The sequence below is a fragment of the Notolabrus celidotus genome, chromosome 4 (assembly GCF_009762535.1).
Source record: "Notolabrus celidotus isolate fNotCel1 chromosome 4, fNotCel1.pri, whole genome shotgun sequence".
Classification (NCBI taxonomy): domain Eukaryota; kingdom Metazoa; phylum Chordata; class Actinopteri; order Labriformes; family Labridae; genus Notolabrus; species Notolabrus celidotus.
The window spans coordinates 19918929-19942473 of NC_048275.1; the positions used below are offsets into that span (position 1 = coordinate 19918929).

General features: G+C 38.7%; 1 protein-coding gene across 1 annotated transcript; it reads left to right on the forward strand.

Annotated features, from left to right (window-relative positions):
* Positions 1-1197: 1197 nt before the first annotated feature.
* Positions 1198-22093, forward strand: hhat (hedgehog acyltransferase). Its single transcript, XM_034682681.1, has 12 exons — positions 1198-1377; positions 3891-4039; positions 4139-4203; positions 4468-4581; positions 4674-4868; positions 5988-6200; positions 6518-6695; positions 7532-7682; positions 9622-9657; positions 13553-13754; positions 14227-14371; positions 21311-22093. The coding sequence occupies exons 2-12, from the start codon at positions 3919-3921 to the stop codon at positions 21394-21396; spliced, it is 1506 nt and encodes a 501-aa protein (XP_034538572.1). The 5' UTR covers positions 1198-1377; positions 3891-3918; the 3' UTR covers positions 21397-22093.
* The last annotated feature ends 1452 nt before the right edge of the window (positions 22094-23545 follow it).

Genomic DNA, 23545 nt, shown 5'->3' on the forward strand with positions numbered 1-23545 from the left:
GTGCATATTTTTGTGTCCGAATACATTATTTTCTTTTGAAATAATTTGTTATTTTTAAGGACATACATCAATTGATTCTATAAAACCTGCTTATATTGAATACAATTTCAGTACATTGAAATATTGAGAATTATTTTATTTTTAAGTATCTCAAACCCTTAAAAGGTCAGGTGGCGCAACCGTCCAAGCAAGTGAACTGACTTAAAACACTATATAAAATGTATTTTAATAATAATAATTCAAATTAAAACACCATGGCATGATTTTACTTATAAGAGCTTTGAAATAAACATTATTTCATAAATATCAATAGTTTAAAGGCACCTAAGGTTATTTAAAAACGTTTGTCCAGCAATTTGCATGTTCTCAAATGTCAGGGTGGCACCACCGTACTCATGGACCTTTTATTTTGAAAGTAAGTAGTCATAATGGACTTCAACATATGAAATAATTCAGAGGACCCTACTAATTGTCATGGCTGAGTTTAAAATGTTTGTAGATGTCTCTTAAATAATAATAGAAAAGCTTTTATTAACTTATAGGTGGACGGTAACACTTTCCATGTCAGGTGGTACAACCAACCTAAAACTGTAAAAATTATATTTTATACCTGGCCAATAGAATGCAAAAATCCTAATATATGGTAAATAAAAAGTATACTCACAAAATACAAATGTGTAAAGCACTGTAACCACTCTGAGGGATACTTCCTAAAACTTCAGTTAGAATAAATTATAGGAAAGTACATATATTTTGACAAATATCTGGCTGCGCCAACCTGACATTTTTTCAGTGTTCAAGTTAAGAAAGGGTAAAAAAACAAAAATATTTAAACACTTAAAATAAGAGCCGTTTAACGTACATGCCTTGTTAGAACACATTATTCCAGACACAAAAATATGCATTGTAACCATTCTGGAAACACTTTAAAAGAAAAACAAATTAGGCTATTTGTCAATGACCCATTTACTTTTGTGCATTGCCTTTACACTGCTTGGCAGTACCTGCACCCAAATTGACTTGAAGCACTTTGTTACTCTTACTGTTCTTGTTTCCTCTTGTCTAGATCTTTGCTTGTGTTGTTCTTGTTCTTATATGTACGTCGCTTTGGATAAAAGTGTCTGCCAGATGACATTGTAACATTGTAACACCGCATCCACTCAATGGTGTAAGTCGATTAGCCCTCCCGGCCAGCTGAGGGTAGTAATGTTCTCAAAAGTCGTTACTAAGTTAAGAAAATGTAGCGGGTAATTGGAAGAAGAATACAGTCCATTTAAATGTTTGATGTCAGGGTGTATCGACTTCTGCGGTCCAAATACTGGACGGTGTTGTCGTTTATTCATAGCAACGAAATGGACACCGGCCCAGGTTAAATAGGTAACACCACAACTTCTTCCAATGATTAGTTAGCTTAGCTAACGTTAGCTGTCTGCTCTTCGAGTAGAACATCATAAAAATGTTTTAGGCTAATAAAGCAATGTGGGAATTTATCAAATGGCAAGTTTAAACCGAACATGTCTACACACACAGACGGTGTGGTGTCTAAACGGTCTTTGCTATCTGAAGTAACACAGTCTGGTTTGGTAGCTGGAGACGTTAGCATGCTACTTTACTTTTACCTTCTGATCTACGTTATTGGCTGCCACCTCTGGGTGCAGTGTTACCTAGCAACGGCAGTGATTGCTATTTGCCAACAGAACAGAACAGAACACTGTAGAATAGAATAGAATAGAATAGAATAGTATAGAATGGAATGGAATGGACTAAATGGAACATAACAGTTTAGAATAGTATAGTATAGAATGGAATGGACTAAGTAGAACAGAACAGTATAGAATAGTATATAATTGAATGGAATGGACTAAATAGAACAGAACAGTATAGTACAGTATAGTATAGAATGGAATGGAATGGAATGGAATAAAATAGAACAGAACAGTATAGAATAGTATAGAATGGAATGGAATAGACTAAATAGAACAGAACAGTATAGTATAGAATGGAATTAAATAGAACACAACAGTATAGAATAGTATAGAATGGAATGAAATAGAACACAACGGTATAGAATAGTATAGAATGGAATGAAATAGAACACAACAGTATAGAATAGATTAGAATGGAATGGAATCGACTAAATAGAACAGAACAGTATAGTATAGAATAGTGTAGAATAGAATGGAATGGAATAAAATAGAACAGTATAGCATGGAATGGAATGGAATAAAATAGAACAGTATAGAATAGTATAGAATTGAATGGAATGGACTAACTAGAACAGAACAGTATAGTATAGTACAGTACAGTATAGTATAGTATAGTATAGAATGGAATGGAATAAAATAGAACAGAACAGTATAGAATAGTATAGAATGGAATGGAATGGAATAGAATAGAATAGAATTTACTTTAGTAATCCCTGAAGGGAAATTCAGGTGTCTGGCAGATAAAATGATAAAATCACACAAAACAAGTAATTCAGGTGTCTGTCAGCTCATCTCCCATTGGCTAGAGCAGTGGTTCCCAAAGTGTGGGTCGGGAACCCCTGGGGGGTCGCGAGTAGGGTTGCCAACATTCTCACTACTAAATAAGGGACAGGTGCACGGTGCCATGGTGGTGTGAGCATGATGTGTGAATTCAGCATGAAATGCAGAAAGTGTGTATATTCCCTTTAATCCTTTCTGTATCATTATGTAACCTAATATGAATAGACCTCAAAGAACCACAATTTGGCTCTTTACATCAAAAAACAGGCAAAAGAAAAATTTAATGCAAAAGAGGAGTATGACTCACCAAATTTACTTTTTCCATCGATACTTTTTGCTCCTCTTGACTGACTCCGTATGAAACAAACAGATTTAGCCCAATATACGGGATGTCCCGGCTAATATGGGACAGTTGGCAACCCTAGTCGCAAGACACAAATGGGGGGGTTGTGAGATGTCTTCCAGAATTTTTTTTTTAAAGTTCTCTAGAAATAGTACATTTTACCCAGTATAGTAAAAAATGTTGACGAAATTAGTAGCTTCACTTGAAATAAAACCTTGAAAATAGAAAATGCAATGAGTTTTCTGCCTTTCTTTTTGTCAGATAACTCCTACGTTTAGGGTTGGTGAACAGTTAGTTCTCAAAAGCATCAGTAACAGTAGAAACACAGCCACATGCTCATATAGGTTGGCTAATTTTCTGCAGACCAGCCAAATTAAGCCACATTAAATCACCTTGAGGGACAGTGGGGGTCGTAAGTCTTTGGCACAGGTATTTTGGGAGTTGCGGGCTGAAAAGAGTGGGAAGCCCTGGGCTAGAGAGTTATGAAGCCTAATTGCTGCAGGGATGAATGATTTTCTGTATCTCTCAGTCCTACATTGTAGAGAGATGAGACGTCCACTGCTGCTGTTTCACTCCACAAAGAAGTTGTGAAGTGGATGATCTGTGTAATTTAGAATGGCCTCTAGCTTCTTCTGTGCGCATCTCTCCACCACAGCCCCAGTGAGTCCAACCTGGTTCCAATCACAGTGCCAGCTCTTTTCACTAGTTTGTCCAGTCGCCTCACATCCTTGTGTTTTATACTGCTTCCCCAGCAGACTGCAGCATAGAATAACAAACTTGCCACCACTTTCTGGCAGAAACTCTGTTAGTTTACTTTCGCTTGTATGATTCAAATAAAATAAAACAACAAGGTTTGACATGATTATGAATTAGTTCACTATTTCTGTGTAAAGAGTAGTTACGACACTGTTGTTATATTTGAACCCCCTGCAGTTGATGTCTGTGTGATTACAACTTATAGCTTTTAACACGCTTTCTAAAATATATTGAAATATTTTCTGTGCTATTTGAAATAAGTTGTACTGGTTTGAGCTGCAACAAATTGTCTCCCTCACTGTTAGGTGCACCATAGCACAGTGATATCCCCTGATGACATCTAAACCAAAGGCCCAGTTGGCACCCCTGCCATGGATAGAGATCCTTGCGTATTGGTTGCTGTCATTAGGATCTCATCTGTACTCTTTCTATCAACTGCACAGATTTTCCAAAGGTAAGATGGTAAATATCAGTAGGCCTATGTTTGTTTAATGCATGGAGAATAAAGGTAATAGATACATGCTTGTCTGATATTTCCTGTTTTGTACATCAGAGCATGAAGCAGGATTACAGAGAGGACTCCATTTGGAAAAAGGCCTTCTCAAGGGCTTTAAAAGGGTATGTTCAATGTTGAAAATGTTGACTTAAAGACAGCTCTGAACTAACAGTTACAAAATGTTTACATTTTATACACTCAATTCTTTTGCTTTTTTCATCACTGACAGCAAAATGCACTTTTTTTTTATCAGTTTTTCAAGTTTATTAAAGACTGTATACATTTTGTTATGTACAATTATGGTCATCAAAACACTTCAAAGCCTCTTTTCAACCCGTTGCAGTTGTGTTTAGATGGCCCATGATGAAGTAACCTGTTTTTGTCAGGACCCATCGGATTTTGAGTGGAGTTTCTGGACTGACTGGGCAAAGACGTCTTTGCTTTGGACTCTGATTGGTCATGGCGTAATATCAAGATTAAGTGTCACCTTTTACCCCAAGGTGAGAAGCAGCTGCTACAGGAGTGCTAAGTCCACTCTGGCTATTAGGTGTGAGGCATTTTAATCCAGTTTATATTTGATGTTTCTCAACAGCTAAGGGTGCCAGCACTCACATTATATGGCCTCTTAGCAGCCAGTAGTGTGCTGGGGATTAAAGGTGTCAGTGTGCTGCTGGTACAACTGGGACTGTCTTTCATAGTGGCCCAACTGCGAAAACCTGCACTGTCTTGGGCCTGTAACCTGCTGCTACTCTCCACGCTACATATCCAATGGCTTCAAGAGATCCAGGTTAGAGTCAAAGTCAATGACCCATTCAAACAGTACATGCCATGTTACTCTGAACCTTTTCAATATAGTACATAAAACCAGAACAACAAAACTGTCAAGATGTAGGGTGAATTAGAACCCCTTAATATAAATGTTAATATACTAGCAATAGCATAAATTCCCATTTCTTTGATGCTGTTTCAGTGTCAAGCAACATTGGAAATTACTTCTAAATCAGATCACATTCATTTTGTCATATCATTGAATGTCATACGTGTATAGAACACAAGGGGGCGCCTGATGCTAGGGGAATGAACAGCCATTTGGTCACGACCCTTTTATGTGTCCATACCACAAGATAAAAGTTGAGTTAAGTATTGAAAGTATATGCCGCAGTTTTTTCCCGTGGACCAGCAATGAAATAATGTCTACCAGTGAGAGACGGAAGGAGAAGTGCCTGCATACAGTCCTTATATTCTTAAAGGGCAGGCATTAATGAAAGTGAGAATGAAGGATAATAATTTCATGAGGAGAATTTACTAAATATTGTTGTCTATAAACAAGAAATAATAGCATGACCACAATGAATTACAAACCGACTAAGATTTTAAAATCAGCTGTAATTTAACTTTCAAAATCTTTAACAAACACTGGCTGGACACTTGCAGTTGTTTTTTCCACATCCCTCTTCTCTAAACTGTCATCCAAAATCACCCTTAAAATGCACAGTGAATGACGAATCAGGTGAAGTTACATGCACCCAAGTATATCCAGTCAAAATAGTTTGAGATTTGAATGTGAAATAGACATGACAGACCCGTGCATGCTCCCAAAAATCTTCTTTTTTTGCTTCTGTTCACTCAACACATGCACTCAAAACTTCGAAAGCAATGAAATTCCCAACACTGCCAAGCAGACCTCATTAAATGTTGTCTTAAGCCTACTTACACAAGTGTGTGAAACAGATTTTCATCACCAGTTGTATAACTGCAATGATATGCGACTGTTCCCATTTTTATTGGTGTTCTATTTTGACTGAAGGTGTCACTTGTCTGAGTTTAGTTCCAAACTGTCACTTTTTATAGAAAGATTCCCCAGAAGTGTGGTAAAAATAATTGGCGTTACCTCTTTATTATGCAGAGAGGCTGGTATGAGACCGAGGAGGAGTACTATCTGCTGCTCTTCAGTGTTGCTGTCTGTGGTCTGCGCTTCATCAGCTTCAGCCTGGAGCATTGCTGGTGCCCTGTAGACCATGGTGGGATCTTGCAGCTCTGCTGGTTGTTTTCATACACCTTCTATCATCCCCTCTTCTACAATGGACCCATTATCACATATAAAGACTACATTGAGCAGGTAAGAGAGCTGACAAAAGCTTCTCTTGTATTCGACTGCATTTCAGTCTGGAATTGCTTCTTTTGTTTTGGTCTGAAGGAAGCTGGGGTTGATTGCATCTCCTGATTACAGGTGATGTCAGGTCAGATAGTGGGCTGCTTATAAAATGATAACTTTACTTTTCAGACTTGTACAGAAATACCTATTATGTTCTTTGTCTTATGTTTCCAGTCTGTCACTTCTGCAGTTTTTGGGTACATCTCTCCATCCTTGTGTCTCTTATCTTGGTAATGAAGATTGAAAAAGACTGACAACATTCTCACTTCTCACACTTTCAGATGCGAAGGCCTGCTGAAGAGAGGGACAGGGACCAATCTGCTTTTAGTTACTTTGTGCTCAGATCAGGACGCATCATACTGTGGTGGTGCATTGCAGAATACATGATCCATGTTATGTACATGCACTCCATCCAGTCTAACGAGACCTACTTAGAGATTCTTCCTCCTTGGGCCTTGGGTAAGTCTCTATACACTGAGTTTGAGCTTTAATGTTTCTCTGCCACTTCACACAGACACTGAACATGTTTTGAGATGCAGAATTTAAAAACACGTTACCCCCACAGGAGTGAGCTGGTTTTTAAACTCCAACAGCTATGCTGATTACGAGCTCACTCTTTCATGCCTCGATTCATAATGCAGTTATCATGATCTGTGGTGTGATTTTGAATATATTTGAATTAAGTGACATGACTGCGTCTGTTAGGTATTGATTTAGTTGCTTCACTTTTTAAATCAACCAGGTTTTGTGTCCTCTATTAGCCCCATTGATTCCTTGTGGAACACTTGGAGCCCTAAGTTTAGAGTGTATGTAAAGATGTATATCTCGGTAAAGGTACTCCAAGATATTCAGCCACCTTTTCTGATGAAAGCGCCTCTGGGACTTTGAGATTATTTCTCCAGTGAGTCATTTCAAATACAGCCAGTCTCCAATCAGTCATTTCAATTACCATTAGTCATTAGTCATCTTGGGTCCTGTTTTTCCACAGTTCTCCTCAATTTGTCATACTTTCTCAATAATGTCAACAGAAAATGATGTACGTTACTTTCTAACAGCTATGCCCCCTTCTGTTCCTACCCATTTTGAGTCCACTTTAAGAACATTTTGAACACAGGAAAGAATATTGGAAAGAGGTTGTTTCATGCTATACAAATTATAAAGCCCTCTGCGGCAGATTTGGGCTTTCTAAACAATTTACTGGACTTTAAACACAGTACATTTTGTTTAGGAGGAGAGAACTTGTCGCAATTATGAAGATTAGAAAAACTAATTTGAATACCTTATATTCCCCACAGGTGGACTTGCCCTGGCTCTGGTCCAGTTCTTCTTTGTGAAGTACCTGGTTCTCTTTGGTCTCCCGTCCATGCTGGCTACTCTGGATGAGCTAGTTCCTCCAAAGCTTCCTCGTTGTGTCAGCATCATGTACAGCTTCACAGGGATGTGGAGGTAAGAACAGGAACAGTTTAACATCGCTGACATAAATGCAATATTATATTGACCCTGACCTGCACCATTCCTTTACACTTGAATGACTGTACAATCTTGTGTCCATGGTATCCACGGGGGGAAAGGTACATTTAATGTCAAGTGCCTCAAGTGCTCACTTTGCTTTGGGCAATAAGAGTCAGACTGTACAAGGAGAACTGTCTCATCTTCTGTAATTGCTGGCAATCAGAGCAATAGGTCACCTCTGCATCAAGAACATCACTGTATATAAAGCTTTCTAGACACACACACACACACACACACACACACATACACACAAACCTCCATACCGAGTGCACATAATGAAAATAAATGGTGGAGTATTGCAACATTCATTAAGCCCATTTAACTACTTTGAGTACAAAGCCAAGTAAAGTCTATGCCTAGTTTATGCTGAAGGGGTCACAGTTGCTCAAGTTAATGAACACACACACACACACACACACACACACACACACACACACACACACACACACACACACACACACACACACACACACACACACACACACACACACACACTGCACATCTTGTTACCCAGAGATAAAACTCCTTTATCAGCAAGACTAAAACTATAAAAACGGCTAACAACAGAGAAGAGATTTTCCCCTGCTTGGGAAAATATTTAGGCACCACAGTGCTATTTGAGTTTATCATTTGACTTTGAGGTTTGGATGCACAGTGTGTCAGAACAACGAGGAGTTCTGGCTGCCTCGCTGCAAAACAAGCTGTAAAATACAGTCTGGTGCTAGTTTACTATTTACAGTACACCAACACTGCTGCAGTCCACTCAATACGCAGTCCTGCTGTATAACTTGCCTTTAATTAGGTAACAATGCTCAGGTTAGGTTCATAATTTACTGAACTCTTATGGAGGTGAATGAATTCACGGAAATCTCAGAGGCTGCACATGTGGAGTAACTGTAGGTTATTCTTTGTCCATCCCATTTATTTCAATGAGTGTTGTCTAGTAAAGAGAAACATCTCTCTGTGTGGTGCATTCAAGTACAAAAAGATTGAAAACTAGTTAGAATTATAATAGTGATTTTCATCTAATTTATTCATGCAGCACACCATCAAAAAACAGGGGATGCAAATACTCTACAAAGGCGATAAAACAAATTGAAGACAATTTTCAATTTGGAGAAGACTCTTAGAATATATTTTTAACATTTTACATCAGTCCTTAAAAACATGGAACACTGAAGATAGGCTCCATTACAGGATTAATGTGTAACAGTATTAGTTTAAGCTAGATGAACCTGATAAACTTGCAACTGTGTGAACAAGGCCTGGATAGAACACATACAATTAATTACAGTAATGTAAAAAATATTATCATCCGGCAAAAAAAAGCTGTGTTTGACGGTGACTAATTAAGCTATGAGTCAGGGTCCTAATGCAAAATTACCTGGGCGTGTAGAGTACCACGACATTTTATTTCACTTTCTCACACAGAACCACTCCGTTCCTAAATGTGCTTCACGATGATTAAGGCTCTCTTAGTTTGGAGCACATAAAGTGGAGATGGAAGGGTGTGTGTTTGGTCCTGCAGTAAAAATGCATAGCCTATAGACAAGATGGACCAATGTGCTGACGCTGATGCACTCCAATCCGGCCTGTGTGTGCTGAGCTGGCCAACGCTGACAACATTGATGGAATGCATAAAGCTGTCTGCCGACATCATTGACAAAACAGCTTCAGTTTATAGGCTGCGCAAGGAAAAAAAAAAAAAAAAAACTCAAAATGCTTTTTCTAATCTTCTCAGTGACAAAGAGACACACATGCATCACACATACAGCACATGCCTCTGTTAATAAGAGATGCAGTGCTCAGGTGTTTCAGTGCTATATTATTATGTAAATTTGTGACTCAAATATCCATTTTTGTTCTCTGGCAGGCACTTTGATGAGGGCCTGTATCGATGGCTCATCAGGTAAGAGGCACTCAATGAGTGCTGGACGGACTAATTCAGATGTTAATGCTTACAAAAAATGTGAAATGGCTTCTAAATCAAATAACAGCTTTTATATCAGAATATCTATTTATGTATCTGTCTCTCTGTTTGGTTCTGTTTGTCTGTCTCTCTCTGTCCGTCTTCCCATCTGCCCAATTAATTTTTCCTGGCTGTCTATATAAACAATTTTATCTGTGTCCTTGTGTGCCTGTCAATTCCTTCTGTCTGTCTGTCCAATATATCCTGTCTCCCTGTTTCCCTACCAGTTATGTCTGTCTAGCTAATCAACTCTATCTCTGTCCAGTCAGTTTTATCATCTATTTCTCTGCTTTATTGTCTAAATATAATATCTGCTTGTCTTACCGAATCATCTATTCATCCATCTGTTTATGTTTGTCTGTCTTTAAAACTCATTGTATCCTCCTATCCTATATCTTTTTTATCTTTTCATCCACCTGTTTCTCTGTCTAACCCAAGCGGCATCCTCTGGTCTAAAAATATGAGTCCAATGCGGAAGTGCTAAAAACTGCAGTTCATCGAGGATCCGCTTGAGGCTGGCTCCAGAAGTACCGGAAACCACATACACATGAATGGGAAAAAGACGATCTTTACAGCAGAAATAAACATGTTTCCAGCCTGGTACAAAAGACGAGTGTAGTCTGGATAGCTCATTTCTCAATCGGCACACACTGTAGAGTTTCGAAGATATTGAGATTACGAGTCTTCCAATGAGAGGCACAACTGACTGCAGGAACACTGTAGCTGTTGGCTAGGAGGCTCAAACTCCGCCTCTTTACGTCACAACCGCTTGACAGCAGCAATATGGCTGCCAACGACGATTGGCCTCAAAACAGTGCTTCAGAAACAGATGGGTGACGTCACGGATACTATGTCCATATTTTATACAGTCTATGGTCTAACCCACTTGTCCATCTCATAAAGGCGTTATTGACTTTATATTAGGAGAAGCATGTGTTTAAACACACTGTATCAGCTGTGTATACCATACTCATTGTAAAGACCTCACTGCCTGTGTGGCATTGAACTTATCATCTGAATAACCTTTAAAAAAAAGGTGCTATTCTCCAGCTGCCTGCCCACATGTTTCATCATAATGCACAAGGATGCTGCATTTGCATATAGGCTTTCTCATGATTATGAGGTTCAAGGTGATTGGTGGAGAGTTCCTCTGCTGGGCTACCGTTTCCTTAACAGCCTGGAGAAATGCCTCTTTGTTCAATATGTGCATATGTAATGGTGGCATTATGTGTCTGCTCACTTGTACTTTGAACAACACACATTGTTAGTTTGTCTGCCTTTAATGATGCACACTCGGCTGAATGCAGCCTAATGGGTGTTTATGGTCCACTTGGTAGATGGTGGTTGCTATGTTGAGACAACGCTACAGTTGCAGCATTGTTAGAGACCATGCTGTGATACTCTGAAAATGCTCTCATTTTAGTTTGACTGTTTTCTTTTGTTGTCTTTCTTGCTCTGTTTGCATGATTTATGGTGTACCTGTAGATCTGCTTTCAAGGTTTTCAATGCAGGTTTAAAACGAGATATTGCATACCAGACTGTAAAAGTGGATCCACTTAATTTGCTAAAGATCCCAGAATTTAAATTGCAAATGCAAGTTTCCATTTTAGTTCATGTCCAGTGGAAATTGTTTTCTCCTTCTTAATGGCATCACTTGTAATTATCCTACCGCAGATGCAAAATGATACTCATGACACAATGCCCCAACGTTCCTTCTTGTGAAAGTGCTCTTAAAGAGGTTTTAATGCGCTTCTGAAATTCTGTTGAAATTGTCTGAAGAGCACTAGATGAGTGCGTAGGAGTTCAGTGATGTGCTCTACATGACTCACTGACACCCCATCTCCCTGGGCAGCTAAGTGGCTCTTTCTTCGCCATTCCATTACGCTTACCGTCTGTATGCTGCCGTGTCTGAGGGTCTCTGTTTTACACGCATAAAGAGCACTCACTGCCTGTGTGATTGAGTTATTCCAGAAACATATGAGAAAGAGCTTTTAATTTCTAAACCGGAGGGAGATTAGTTGTAAATAAACAGGCGGGGGGATGGTTTGGATTGACTTGGAAGTCAATGTTTAACTTTGCAGTTAATAGAAGAAAGATCAAGAACTGTTTGACTCTTAAAAGTGGAGCTCTTCAAAAACAGAAAATATTTGTGCATGTTTGTGTCATTTGCTTCCAGGTCTTTTTTGGATAGCTTTTGTTTGAAATCAATCCACATCTACGTCATTGAAATAGCTGAGTAGGTTCTCAGTACGTTGAGGCATTCAGTTTGCTTTAGCTCTGCTTCCTCTCCGTCTGTTTGTGCGCCTACTTTCATTCTTCAATACGGCCAATCTGGCCACTCTATTTAAGGCTCAGAAAATGCTGGCTCATCTTTCAGGAACATTGATTAGCCACAGGGCGGCTGAGATAATTAGTTCCCAGCTCAGCAACACTAGACACAACGTGACGTTTGTATCCAAGCGTGTTTAAGTGATGTAGCATGTTGAGGCTCTCAGTACCTCTGGGACAGGCGACAAGGTTTCTATTGTATCTGAGACCATTTTTCTTCTCAGCGTGCACCAGAGTCACTTCTGATCGGTTGGATATCAGTCACATCTAGGTTCCTTGTGTTGTATCTATTTATTTATACCACATTAGTGAGATTAAATGCAAAAAGTTTAAGACGTGTGCTCTTTATTTGAGCAATCCACCAGAACTGTGGCTCTGTAATTCAACAATGTATTCTTAATTTATTTACCAGAATGTTAAAATGAGACCATACTTAAAAAAAGAGGCCAGCCTTAATTTAAAAAGTGTCAATATATTATAGAAAGTGGGTTGATGTGCATCAGGTGCAAACCAATTCGAAACCATTAACCCTGCTTAGGGTTGCAAAATTCCAGGAATTTTTAAAGTTGGAAACTTTCCATGGGAATAAACCAGGAATTTACTAAATTGAAGGTTGGCTCTTAATATGGAACTTAGGAAGAGCCCATTGCCTGAAAGCGTTTAGCAAAAATGCGGAGGATAGGCTTGAGAAGCTTGAGGGAAGATGCTTTTCTTATTTGCATGTTGAATTGAACTTTGTTGGAAGGAGAGGGGCTCTTTTCATTTAACATTTTGAATGGGACTTTGTTGGGATTGCATTTTTGTTCATTTTTGAATGGGTCTGGTCAGATATTAATTAATATTTAACTCAACATTCATATTTTTATTCTTCAATGAAAGAATTGACTGTTCAATAAAATATCAAACATTTGATAAATTTCTACTTTCAAATAAATGTTTTAATTATATTATTTTGGATGGATGTCTGCTTATAAAAAAAACAAATATTTATGCTTGCATATGATACCTTTCTATTAAATTACCCTCAATTCCCAGTTAATTCCCATAAATTCCCATAATAATCCCCATGTACAGTTTCCAATTTGGAATATTTCCAAAATTCCCCCAGCTTAACTTCCCATGGAAATTTACCTGAAATTTTCCACCCCTTTGCAACCCTAACCCCGCTGCAGCATTGTTAACAACTTGGAGGCATTGATATTCCCTTAAGCGCCTCTTTTTTGCAGTGGACTTCAGAGAAACATTTCTTTAATGGAAAATCAATGAACATGACAAAGTAATTTATGTGACAGGCCAGCCAATTCATTTGAGAGTTGGGGAGCTGTTATAACCCCCCACCTGTGTTTCACATCTGGCTGCTTTACACCGCTCTCCTTTCCTATTTATCACGCCTTTACTACCATCAATAATGTGCTGCTTTAACAGGTCATTATCTCCTCTACAACAACAGTTGTGCCTGATGTTATTCAAAGATTAATATTTCTCATTGCATGTATTTACGATCCAGGTACATCTATGTGCCTGTGGGAGGTTCACGGCACGGTCTTCTTTACCAAATGTTATCCACGGGCCTCGCGTTCGGATTCGTCTGCCTCTGGCACGGCGGCCATGACTACCTGCAGTACTGGGCTCTCATGAATTGGGTGGGAATCCTGGTGGAGAATGGGCTGAAGGTTCTCCTCACTTCATCCTTTATTCAATCCTTTGTTGTAAGTATGAAATCTGAGCAATTATCCCTTTTAACGTTAAGCTACAAAAGATTAAAATTACATGTAGCTTGATTTGTGCTCACTTAAGATGTGTGGATATGATGACATCTTGTCTGTTAGCTTGAAATAAAGAGGTCATGAATTCTGATTTGATAGGAGATAATGCCTTCAGCTGTTACACTAAGTGGAGACTAGTCACATCTAAGTGGCATGTGCACTTAACACCTAACACATAAAAGTCTCTTTCTAACACAACAGAGACTTTCAAGCTATTCTTGCATCTTTGGCCTCCAGCTTTAAGAGAAGGTTCTTGTCCTATAAATAGTAGTAAAGGCTGATGGCGTACTGTGTTATCCCCCTAGTTTATGGACCCACAGTTCATTAGTGCCAGGTGCTTTGCTGCTCTTTGTTTTTCAGATTTATGACAAGAATCTTTTGTGGTTCTCCTGCTTGTGCTTTGCTGATTTCCCAGGAGCAGAATTTCTCTGCGGCAATGGAGAGGCGTTGCACTGCCCTTCTCTCTGCCTGCTCCACTGCCATGCTCATCCTCTCTAATCTGGTGTTCCTTGGGGGGATACATGTAAGCAGAATCTTCTGGAAGCGTGTCTTCGTTCAAGGTAAACTGCCCGTGACAACAATCACTCAAAGGAATGCTTGTTTTCAGCTGCCAATTTGTTTCCAACGTGGATTATGAGTCATGTAGTCTTCTAAAGAACCAGTTAGCTGCATTTTAGGACAATTCCCAACACTTTCCTGTGGTGTCCGTGACTAAGGAGAAGCTATGGCAACATTTACAGAGAGGCTAAAACACACAACTAGAAAATGAAATCATTAATAAAATATAATAAGATGATCCTGCTGTTCCTTAGGTCTGATTGTGTAGCAGTAATATCGGGGGATACTGAGGCTCTGTTTATTCAGGGTATCTTAATGCATCTGCATGGGCAAATAGAGAGACATCTGCTTTATGTTCTGCCAGTCCCTGTTTTGCTCCCTGCGCCTTTATTTGGCTCATTTGGTACCTAAAGCAAGATGGCAGACCCTCCTAAAGCCTGACTGCTAATGATAAGCGATCTGAGCAGCGCCTGCCGCTGGGCTGGGAGCACAGTCAGTGCCCAGAGCTTCTTCAGTGCTGAGATATATATATATATATATATATATATATATATATATATATATATATATATATATATATATATATATATATATATATATATATATATTATAAGGAACTTTTTGACTGGAATTGCCCATAAATGCTGAAATAAAATGCATACTTTACTCATCAAAAGCAGCTTTACTAGATTATTTTTGACCACTTCACTTAAGTGATATTGTCATATAATAAGAAACCTACCTGTTCTGGTATATCACTTCTGCTTTGACTGGAGTGTTATTTCAACTGATGTGTCACACACTCTTTGGCCTCGTGAAGTTAAACGGAAACAGGTTTTAAAAGGTCGTATTCCACTCAGCTTTTTGGGGAAGGTAACATTCGTTTGAAGCCTGGCAGTTTTTTTTTAGAGCATACTGTGTGTGACATAACGCTGCTTCCTGCACTGCTGACCCCTTTCCCATGCACCATACTGTGGACGTGTGTTAAATAAATGAAGAGAAACCTAAAAATAAGAACAGGGCACTGGAAATTATCATATCTGTTGTGAATTATTGAGAGTCAGAGCTGTACAGTAAACTGGAATCCCAGTTTGCTTTTACAGTAGCACATATAATAACACCCATTAAGATATGAAAGGTAAATATATGACATGCCTGGTGCTTACTGTAGTTTGTAAATACAGCATTGAACAGACTACTCATTATATGTGTTCATTTCACTGTATTTTCATGATGTTGTGTCTTACATCGTGATACAATGCACCACCCGCATATGCCTGAAGCCATTCCTTTGGTCTGCATGTGTCTGCATAATACACCACTGAGGGGGAGCTGTGGTTTGCTTCATTAACATAAGATCAATGCTTTTAAATCAGCCTGTCTGGGATTTTTACTGGTGCCCGCAGAAGCGTAATTGCTCTCTGACCTCACTGCTGAAAAAAAATCACAATCACCCTCTCAGTCTATAGTCATGTATTGACTGAGAACATACTTAGTATGTCACTGAGTTTCAAGCATGTCTGTGTGCTTTTATTATAGTTTTTGAAGTGTAACACAAGGACACAGACACAATACTGAAAGGAAACTTGTTTAGCTTCTTGTGTATATCAGTGGCTATATTTAGAGTAAAAACTGTAAGAAATCAAACTCTTCCATAGGTCAATACATGAACTTTTATACTTGTTATTAATGAAAAGCTGTACTCAAGCAAACCGTGATTTATTTAAAATAATTTATCTGAATACAGAAACTGCAGGGGTGGGACAAGATACCCCAGCTTTCAATGTCGTCTCTTTACTACATCTTCATTCTCGCGTCCCAAGTTTCTAGTTTGACTGTTAAAGTAGACTTTGCAGACTATCAAATGCATTGTCCAGGATGCCCTTTGTTGACTATCCAAACAACTGACACTACACCAGAAACCTGCAAAAAAACCTGCAGAAAGCCTGAGATAAGAGGCCATATATGGCCATCAAAGAGAAGATGATGGGTCCTGAAATTGCTACCATTCCAATTACAATCTCACAACCCATCGGCTGTAATCTGCCGACGGCGAGCCCCTTGGAGCGACAGGCAACTTTTGCAGGCTTTGGATAAAGACAGCTGACACAAAGGACTTTTAGCCAAGATTCCTTTTCTGTGTTTTTTTGTTTACTGTACGACGAGCCGCTTCAGATGCGAGAATGGAGGTCAGAGGTGAGAGACGATATCTGAGAGCAGACTGTTAGCTGCAGTCGTAAATAAAAGCTGAATCGTTGTTAGAAGACCGTTGATGGGTCATTGGGTTGATGGGTAATTTCATTACAGCTGATGTGTTTTGCTCATCAACTGTATATAGAATGGACAGAACAGCAGTTATCCCATGTGAAGCCAAAAGTTTAAGAGCTCAACTTACTGACTGGCTGCAGTACAGGTCTTAAAGCCCGTCTCCTCCATTCAAACAGATGGAACATGGGTCAACTAATAAAACATGCTTCATGTCTTTGTAAACATTGATTGTTGAATGTTCCCTTCTTTTACTTAATTGACTATTATATCACTTCCACCTCGAGTTGCTGTTACCATGATAAAAGCAGAACTGAGGGTCAACTGCTATGCTAACTTCTCTGTAAGGATGTAATTGGACACAGCAATGTTTGGAGATTAATGCTAACACCAGCAAGCTAGCATAGGCATTCTACTACTGCTAACTTGACAGTGTTTGGCAGATTTAGCTTATGTTTTGCATATTAGCATGCCATAATTTGCTTAATAGCACTCAAGCGGCAACCTCTGGTCTAAAAAGTGCTAAAAACTGCAGTTCATTGAGGATCTGCTTGAGGCTGGCTCCGGAAGTACCAGAAACCACATACACACCAATTCAAAAAACCGATCTTTACAGCAGAAATAAACATGTTTCCAACCTGGTACAAAAGACGAGTGTAGTCTGGATAGCTCATTTCTCGAACGGCACACACTGTAGGGGGGGTGATTTTTTTTCTAACGTGGCAACTTTGAAGATATTTAGATTACGAGTCTTCCAATGAGAGGCACAGCTGACTTGATTGACAGGTGGAGGTCAGAGGTGAGAGACGATATCTGAGAGCAGACTGTTAGCTGCAGTCGTAAATAAAAGCTGAATCGTTGTTAGAAGACCGTTGATGGGTCATTGGGTTGATGGGTAATTTCATTACAGCTGATGTGTTTTGCTCATCAACTGTATATAGAATGGACAGAACAGCAGTTATCCCATGTGAAGCCAAAAGTTTAAGAGCTCAACTTACTGACTGGCTGCAGTACAGGTCTTAAAGCCCGTCTCCTCCATTCAAACAGATGGAACATGGGTCAACTAATAAAACATGCTTCATGTCTTTGTAAACATTGATTGTTGAATGTTCCCTTCTTTTACTTAATTGACTATTATATCACTTCCACCTCGAGTTGCTGTTACCATGATAAAAGCAGAACTGAGGGTCAACTGCTATGCTAACTTCTCTGTAAGGATGTAATTGGACACAGCAATGTTTGGAGATTAATGCTAACACCAGCAAGCTAGCATAGGCATTCTACTACTGCTAACTTGACAGTGTTTGGCAGATTTAGCTTATGTTTTGCATATTAGCACAGCTGACTTGATTGACAGGTGGAGGTCAGAGGTGAGAGACGATATCTGAGAGCAGACTGTTAGCTGCAGTCGTAAATAAAAGCTGAATCGTTGTTAGAAGACCGTTGATGGGTCATTGGGTTGATGGGTAATTTCATTACAGCTGATGTGTTTTGCTCATCAACTGTATATAGAATGGACAGAACAGCAGTTATCCCATGTGAAGCCAAAAGTTTAAGAGCTCAACTTACTGACTGGCTGCAGTACAGGTCTTAAAGCCCGTCTCCTCCATTCAAACAGATGGAACATGGGTCAACTAATAAAACATGCTTCATGTCTTTGTAAACATTGATTGTTGAATGTTCCCTTCTTTTACTTAATTGACTATTATATCACTTCCACCTCGAGTTGCTGTTACCATGATAAAAGCAGAACTGAGGGTCAACTGCTATGCTAACTTCTCTGTAAGGATGTAATTGGACACAGCAATGTTTGGAGATTAATGCTAACACCAGCAAGCTAGCATAGGCATTCTACTACTGCTAACTTGACAGTGTTTGGCAGATTTAGCTTATGTTTTGCATATTAGCATGCCATAATTTGCTTAATAGCACTCAAGCGGCAACCTCTGGTCTAAAAAGTGCTAAAAACTGCAGTTCATTGAGGATCTGCTTGAGGCTGGCTCCGGAAGTACCAGAAACCACATACACACCAATTCAAAAAACCGATCTTTACAGCAGAAATAAACATGTTTCCAACCTGGTACAAAAGACGAGTGTAGTCTGGATAGCTCATTTCTCGAACGGCACACACTGTAGGGGGGGTGATTTTTTTTCTAACGTGGCAACTTTGAAGATATTTAGATTACGAGTCTTCCAATGAGAGGCACAGCTGACTTGATTGACAGGTGGGAACACTGTAGCTGTTGGCTAGGAGGCTTAAAGCCCGCCTCTTTACGTCACAGTCGCTCAACAGCAGCAATATGGCTGCCACCGTCGATTGGCCTCAAAACAGCGCTTCAGAAACAGATGGATGACGTCACGGATACTAAGTCTATATTTTATACAGTCCATGGTAGCACCAAACAAAAAGTACAGTCGAAGCTGATAGAAATTACATCAGTTTTTTGGTGTTTGGTCAAAATATGTTATTTGTTATATGTTATTATGGAATCTTTATGTTATGTAATGGAAAACAGTAAACAGCTTTCAGATGCCCTACAATCACTGTGGTTGTTCAATCACTGCGGTTGTTCAGCATTACAACCAGGGGCTTAAAAATTACAGAAAAAATACATTTTAAGATGATATAATAGTCACATTAACTATTTGATTTTTCATCATTGAAAGATTATTTGAAAATTCGAAAATCAAGGCTCTGATTGCTGGAGAGGGTGTGGAGAAACAAAAGCAAACCACATACACATTTTTTTTACATGTCCAGTTTTAGTGTCATACTGGAAAGAGGTGGAGAACACATTTATTGATATTTTTGAATTAAAGGGACATCTAAGTTTTGAAAATTTCTTAGGCATCAACTTAATAGAAGAAATAAGTACACCTGAAAGGCATCTTTTCAATTTATTATGTTTGACTGCTTTGAAGCAGGTGACAAGGACATGGAGACAACAAAGTCTACCTAAAATTAATTTATGGTTAAAAACAATTGAACGTGTATTAGAAGATGAAAGCATAATTTATACTATTAGAGCTATTTGGGTTGTTTTGAGTTTTTTTTTATTGTTACTGTATGTCATTTTTCATTTTAGTATGTAACAATATGAAAAAAAAAAATGCAATGTACTTGAAAGTACAGTGATCTGGGTAGTTGAAATTTGTTTTCCATGCAATAAAGTAATAAAAATAATAAAAAATACAGAAAAAATACATTTTAAGATGATATAATAGTCACATTAACTATTTGATTTTTCATTATTAAAAGCTGATTTGAATATTCGAAAATCATGACTCATCCCTAGAAGTCACCCTCCTTTGCACCATGAATGTCTGTACCAAATATTGTTAAAGATTATCTGATTGAACAAAACAGACATTGCTGTGTGTAGAGCAATGCTAATAGCAGAGAAAGAATAAGCTCGCACTTTGATTCATTCAGTCTGAGAGCACATCAATAGAGGTACATGAAACCACAACCCTGTGCACAGTCCCTCTGATCATTAGTGTCATATGCTGTTTCAGTTGTTGCTTCTCTGCACTTGGCCTTTTCACCTCATTTGAACTCGTAGCACCCTCTTTATCGAGTCGCTAAAGAAACAGTTGTGTAAGTAAAGCACCGGCTGATTGGAGTCATAGTTACAAGCAACTGGCAGAACTGGGTGATTCATTAAAAAGTTGCTCCCCTCTTCATCTCTTTTCCAGTGTTTCATAATTAGTAATTTAGAGCAGCAGAGCCTGCCAGACAACTCTGATACATCTCTGAACGTCTAAAGCTCTTCTCAATCGCTTTCAAAAGTCACTTAAGTTTGGATTGTGGTGTACGCCTCCTTTATGTTCTGTTTTTCAGTGTCTGTTTGAAGTGAGTTACAGCTAAAGTTGGATCGCTGTTTAGAGAATATATTTCACACTGAGAGTGTTAATGAAATGTACGCACCTGCCAACACAAACACCTCAGGATATCTTGGCTTATTCACAAGAGTTGAACTTGAGTCAAAAGTATTTGGCACATCAGATTTTATCTAAGGGAATTGAATATTTTTTATTAACTGGCATCTAATTTTTTTTATAGATAAAAATGCAAAGACCATTATTTGCAGTGCAACTTTCACCAAATGATGCCTCTTCCAGCCTTGGCCAGTGCATCCTTTGTCTTATGCAGACAGGAAACTGGCAGTACAGCTGTGCATAATGCAGTCTGCGTGTATATGAATTAGATTTTGACATGAATAGAAGAGAATAGACCATTGAGAAGCATTGTGGCTGCAGGTGCGGGTTACTGAGATAATCTGGAGGGAAGCCAGTTTGGGAAAAGCCGCAGACAGCTGTCCTTACCTGCCTGCTCGACTCTCTAAGAAGCAGCTATAAATAGAAAAAGGGAATAAACATAATCTAACACTGGGCAGCAGAGACTTGGCTTCTACTACTGCTACTACTACTACTACTACTGCTGCTGCTGCTGCTGCTGCTGTGTAGCCTTGGAAAAGAATGCAGTCTTTATAGTATTAACCCTGACATCAGCTGTACATAGTGGTTACTTTTTAACTCAGTTTAAATTGAAAGCTTTTTATGAATGAAATCCGGATCTGGGTAAAATTACAGTATGTGAAGGATTGAATCTAAAGTAATCCTAGAATTTAAAAAGTCAAAATATTTCCTAACACATGGTGTCCTTTTGATTTCAGGCTGGTCTACCATGCTCCCGCCTATGCTGGCTTTCCTCTACTGCTTTGCTCAGATCGGACTCGAGTGGACTTCTCACCCACCATGAGTCACCTTGACTTTGTTGCGGGAGTGTGAATCCCCACCAACAGACAACCAGATCAGCCTGCTGAGTCCACTGCCTCCATCCTCACCAGCCAGAGAGTCTGTGGCGACGCTGGCTCGTGGCCCCAGAATCTGTCCAAAACCTGGCTAGAGTGAAGCTGAGCAGCCACTTTTCACATCCTGCAAAAAATCTGTCTGTAAGCTAAAACCCTTCGGAAACTCTCTAAGGAGAGAGTTTCCTGTACTCGTGTGAAATTTAAGTGCACACAAACTGCAAAAAGAAGAGTCTAATGCTGTAAATTTAAGGAAGTGTACTGTACATACGCAGTCTGCAGTTTCAAGGCATGTTTTCAACACAGCAAGCTTCACTGATTCACCGTTATTCTGAGAAACTGCAAAAGAAAATATGGACCCTGAATCAGTCTCGGCTATATGACTCTGATAAGGTATTGCTCAGTGGTGCAGTAAGCTGGAGAAATGCTAATTTCATATTTACTGTCCTCCAGCTCAACACAAAGGCAGTTGTGTATTCAGATGCAGACAATAGGAACAGAAGGCTGAGTAGAGCCTGAGGAACCAGATCAATGTCATTATTACCTCCACAGAAGCAATTTAGGTGATGTGGAATGAAACTAATATATTTATTAAAATAATGCACAATGCTTTAAAAAAGGAAGCTAAAAAAAGTGCCTAAAAACACAGTCTTCAATATTTGTTATATTCTTTGTGTGTCCAAATCTTCACATTCGCAATGACTTTATTAATGTTTGGATTCAATCCTTGTATCATAAATATGTGATTATCCATACATATATTTCATTGTTTTAGATCAGGGGTTCCCAAAGTGTGGGTCGGGACCCCATGGGGGGTCTTGAGATGTATTCCAGAATTATTATTTTTTTAAGTTATCTAGAAATAGTACATTTTACCCATTATAGTAAATTTTTTTGACTAAATTAGTAGCTTAACTTGAAATAAAACCTTGAAAATAGAAAATGTAATGAGTTTTCTGCCTTTTCTTTTTGTCAGATGACTCTTATGTTTAGGGTTGGTGAACAGTTAATTATCAAAAGCATCAGTAGCAGTCGAAACACAGACACATGCTCATATAGAGACCAGCTAAATGAAGCCACATTAAATCACTTTGAGGGACAGTGGGGGTCGTGAGTCTTTGGCACCAGTATTTTGGGGGTCGCGGGCTGAAAAGTTTGGGAACCCCTGTTTTAGATGGTGGCCTTACATTTTGAGTGTTTGAGGAGTTAAGATGCAAGATAAGAAACTTCTCCCATTTTAGATTGTTAGTGTTGAAAAGTTTTTAACCAGCTTTAATTTAAGGTTGATGATAAAATAGAGGACACTAGGAAGAAATTCAAAGAATGGACAAAGTGCAAAAAACATTTTTCTAACATCTCCACTCAATCTGTGATACTCGTCATCCAGTTCTCCTTAGGTGTTAATCTTTAGAAATGAATCAGCTGTAACACCGGTGGTATTTATTTGAAAAGCTGAGTGCTTTTCTTGTTTTTTTTAGATGTTACTCAATGAGGAGTGGAGTGTATTTGTTTGTGGATGCACACATATTTATCTCACTTGTGCATGCACACTGCTTAACAGTGCTATGTGAGATGGACTGAAGTGAAACGACAGTGCGAATGATAATGCTAACAAGGTGCATCATAACTATCACTCAATGATGTTTTAAGCTTCACTGGAGAGCTATATGGCACAGAGGCATGAGCCATCACAGGCTTTGACACAAACAAAAAGGTCAGTGTGGTCATTTCACTGAAGTATCAATTATTTGTTGCTTTTTAACTGCTTGACTGTTTGTTTGTGTCAATTATCTTTTTATTTATTTTCAACACTTTATACCATACAAGACGAAAAACAAACACAAGAGGAAAGTCAAAAGAAGAGGGGAAAAGGAAAAAATAAATAAATAAATAAAAACAGCTTGTTGCTTAACTGTTTTAGTATTCTCATAGGATTTGTTGACAATAAAAGAACATGAGTACTGATAGATCATTTCTCTAAGAGAGGTTAATATGTTTATAAAACTACTGAAAATGGATTGATTTAACATTGTGTGACATTAACTATACTGACTATTGTTTTTTCACCGCTTCACAAATGTGATGTTTTCTGTTTTTTTC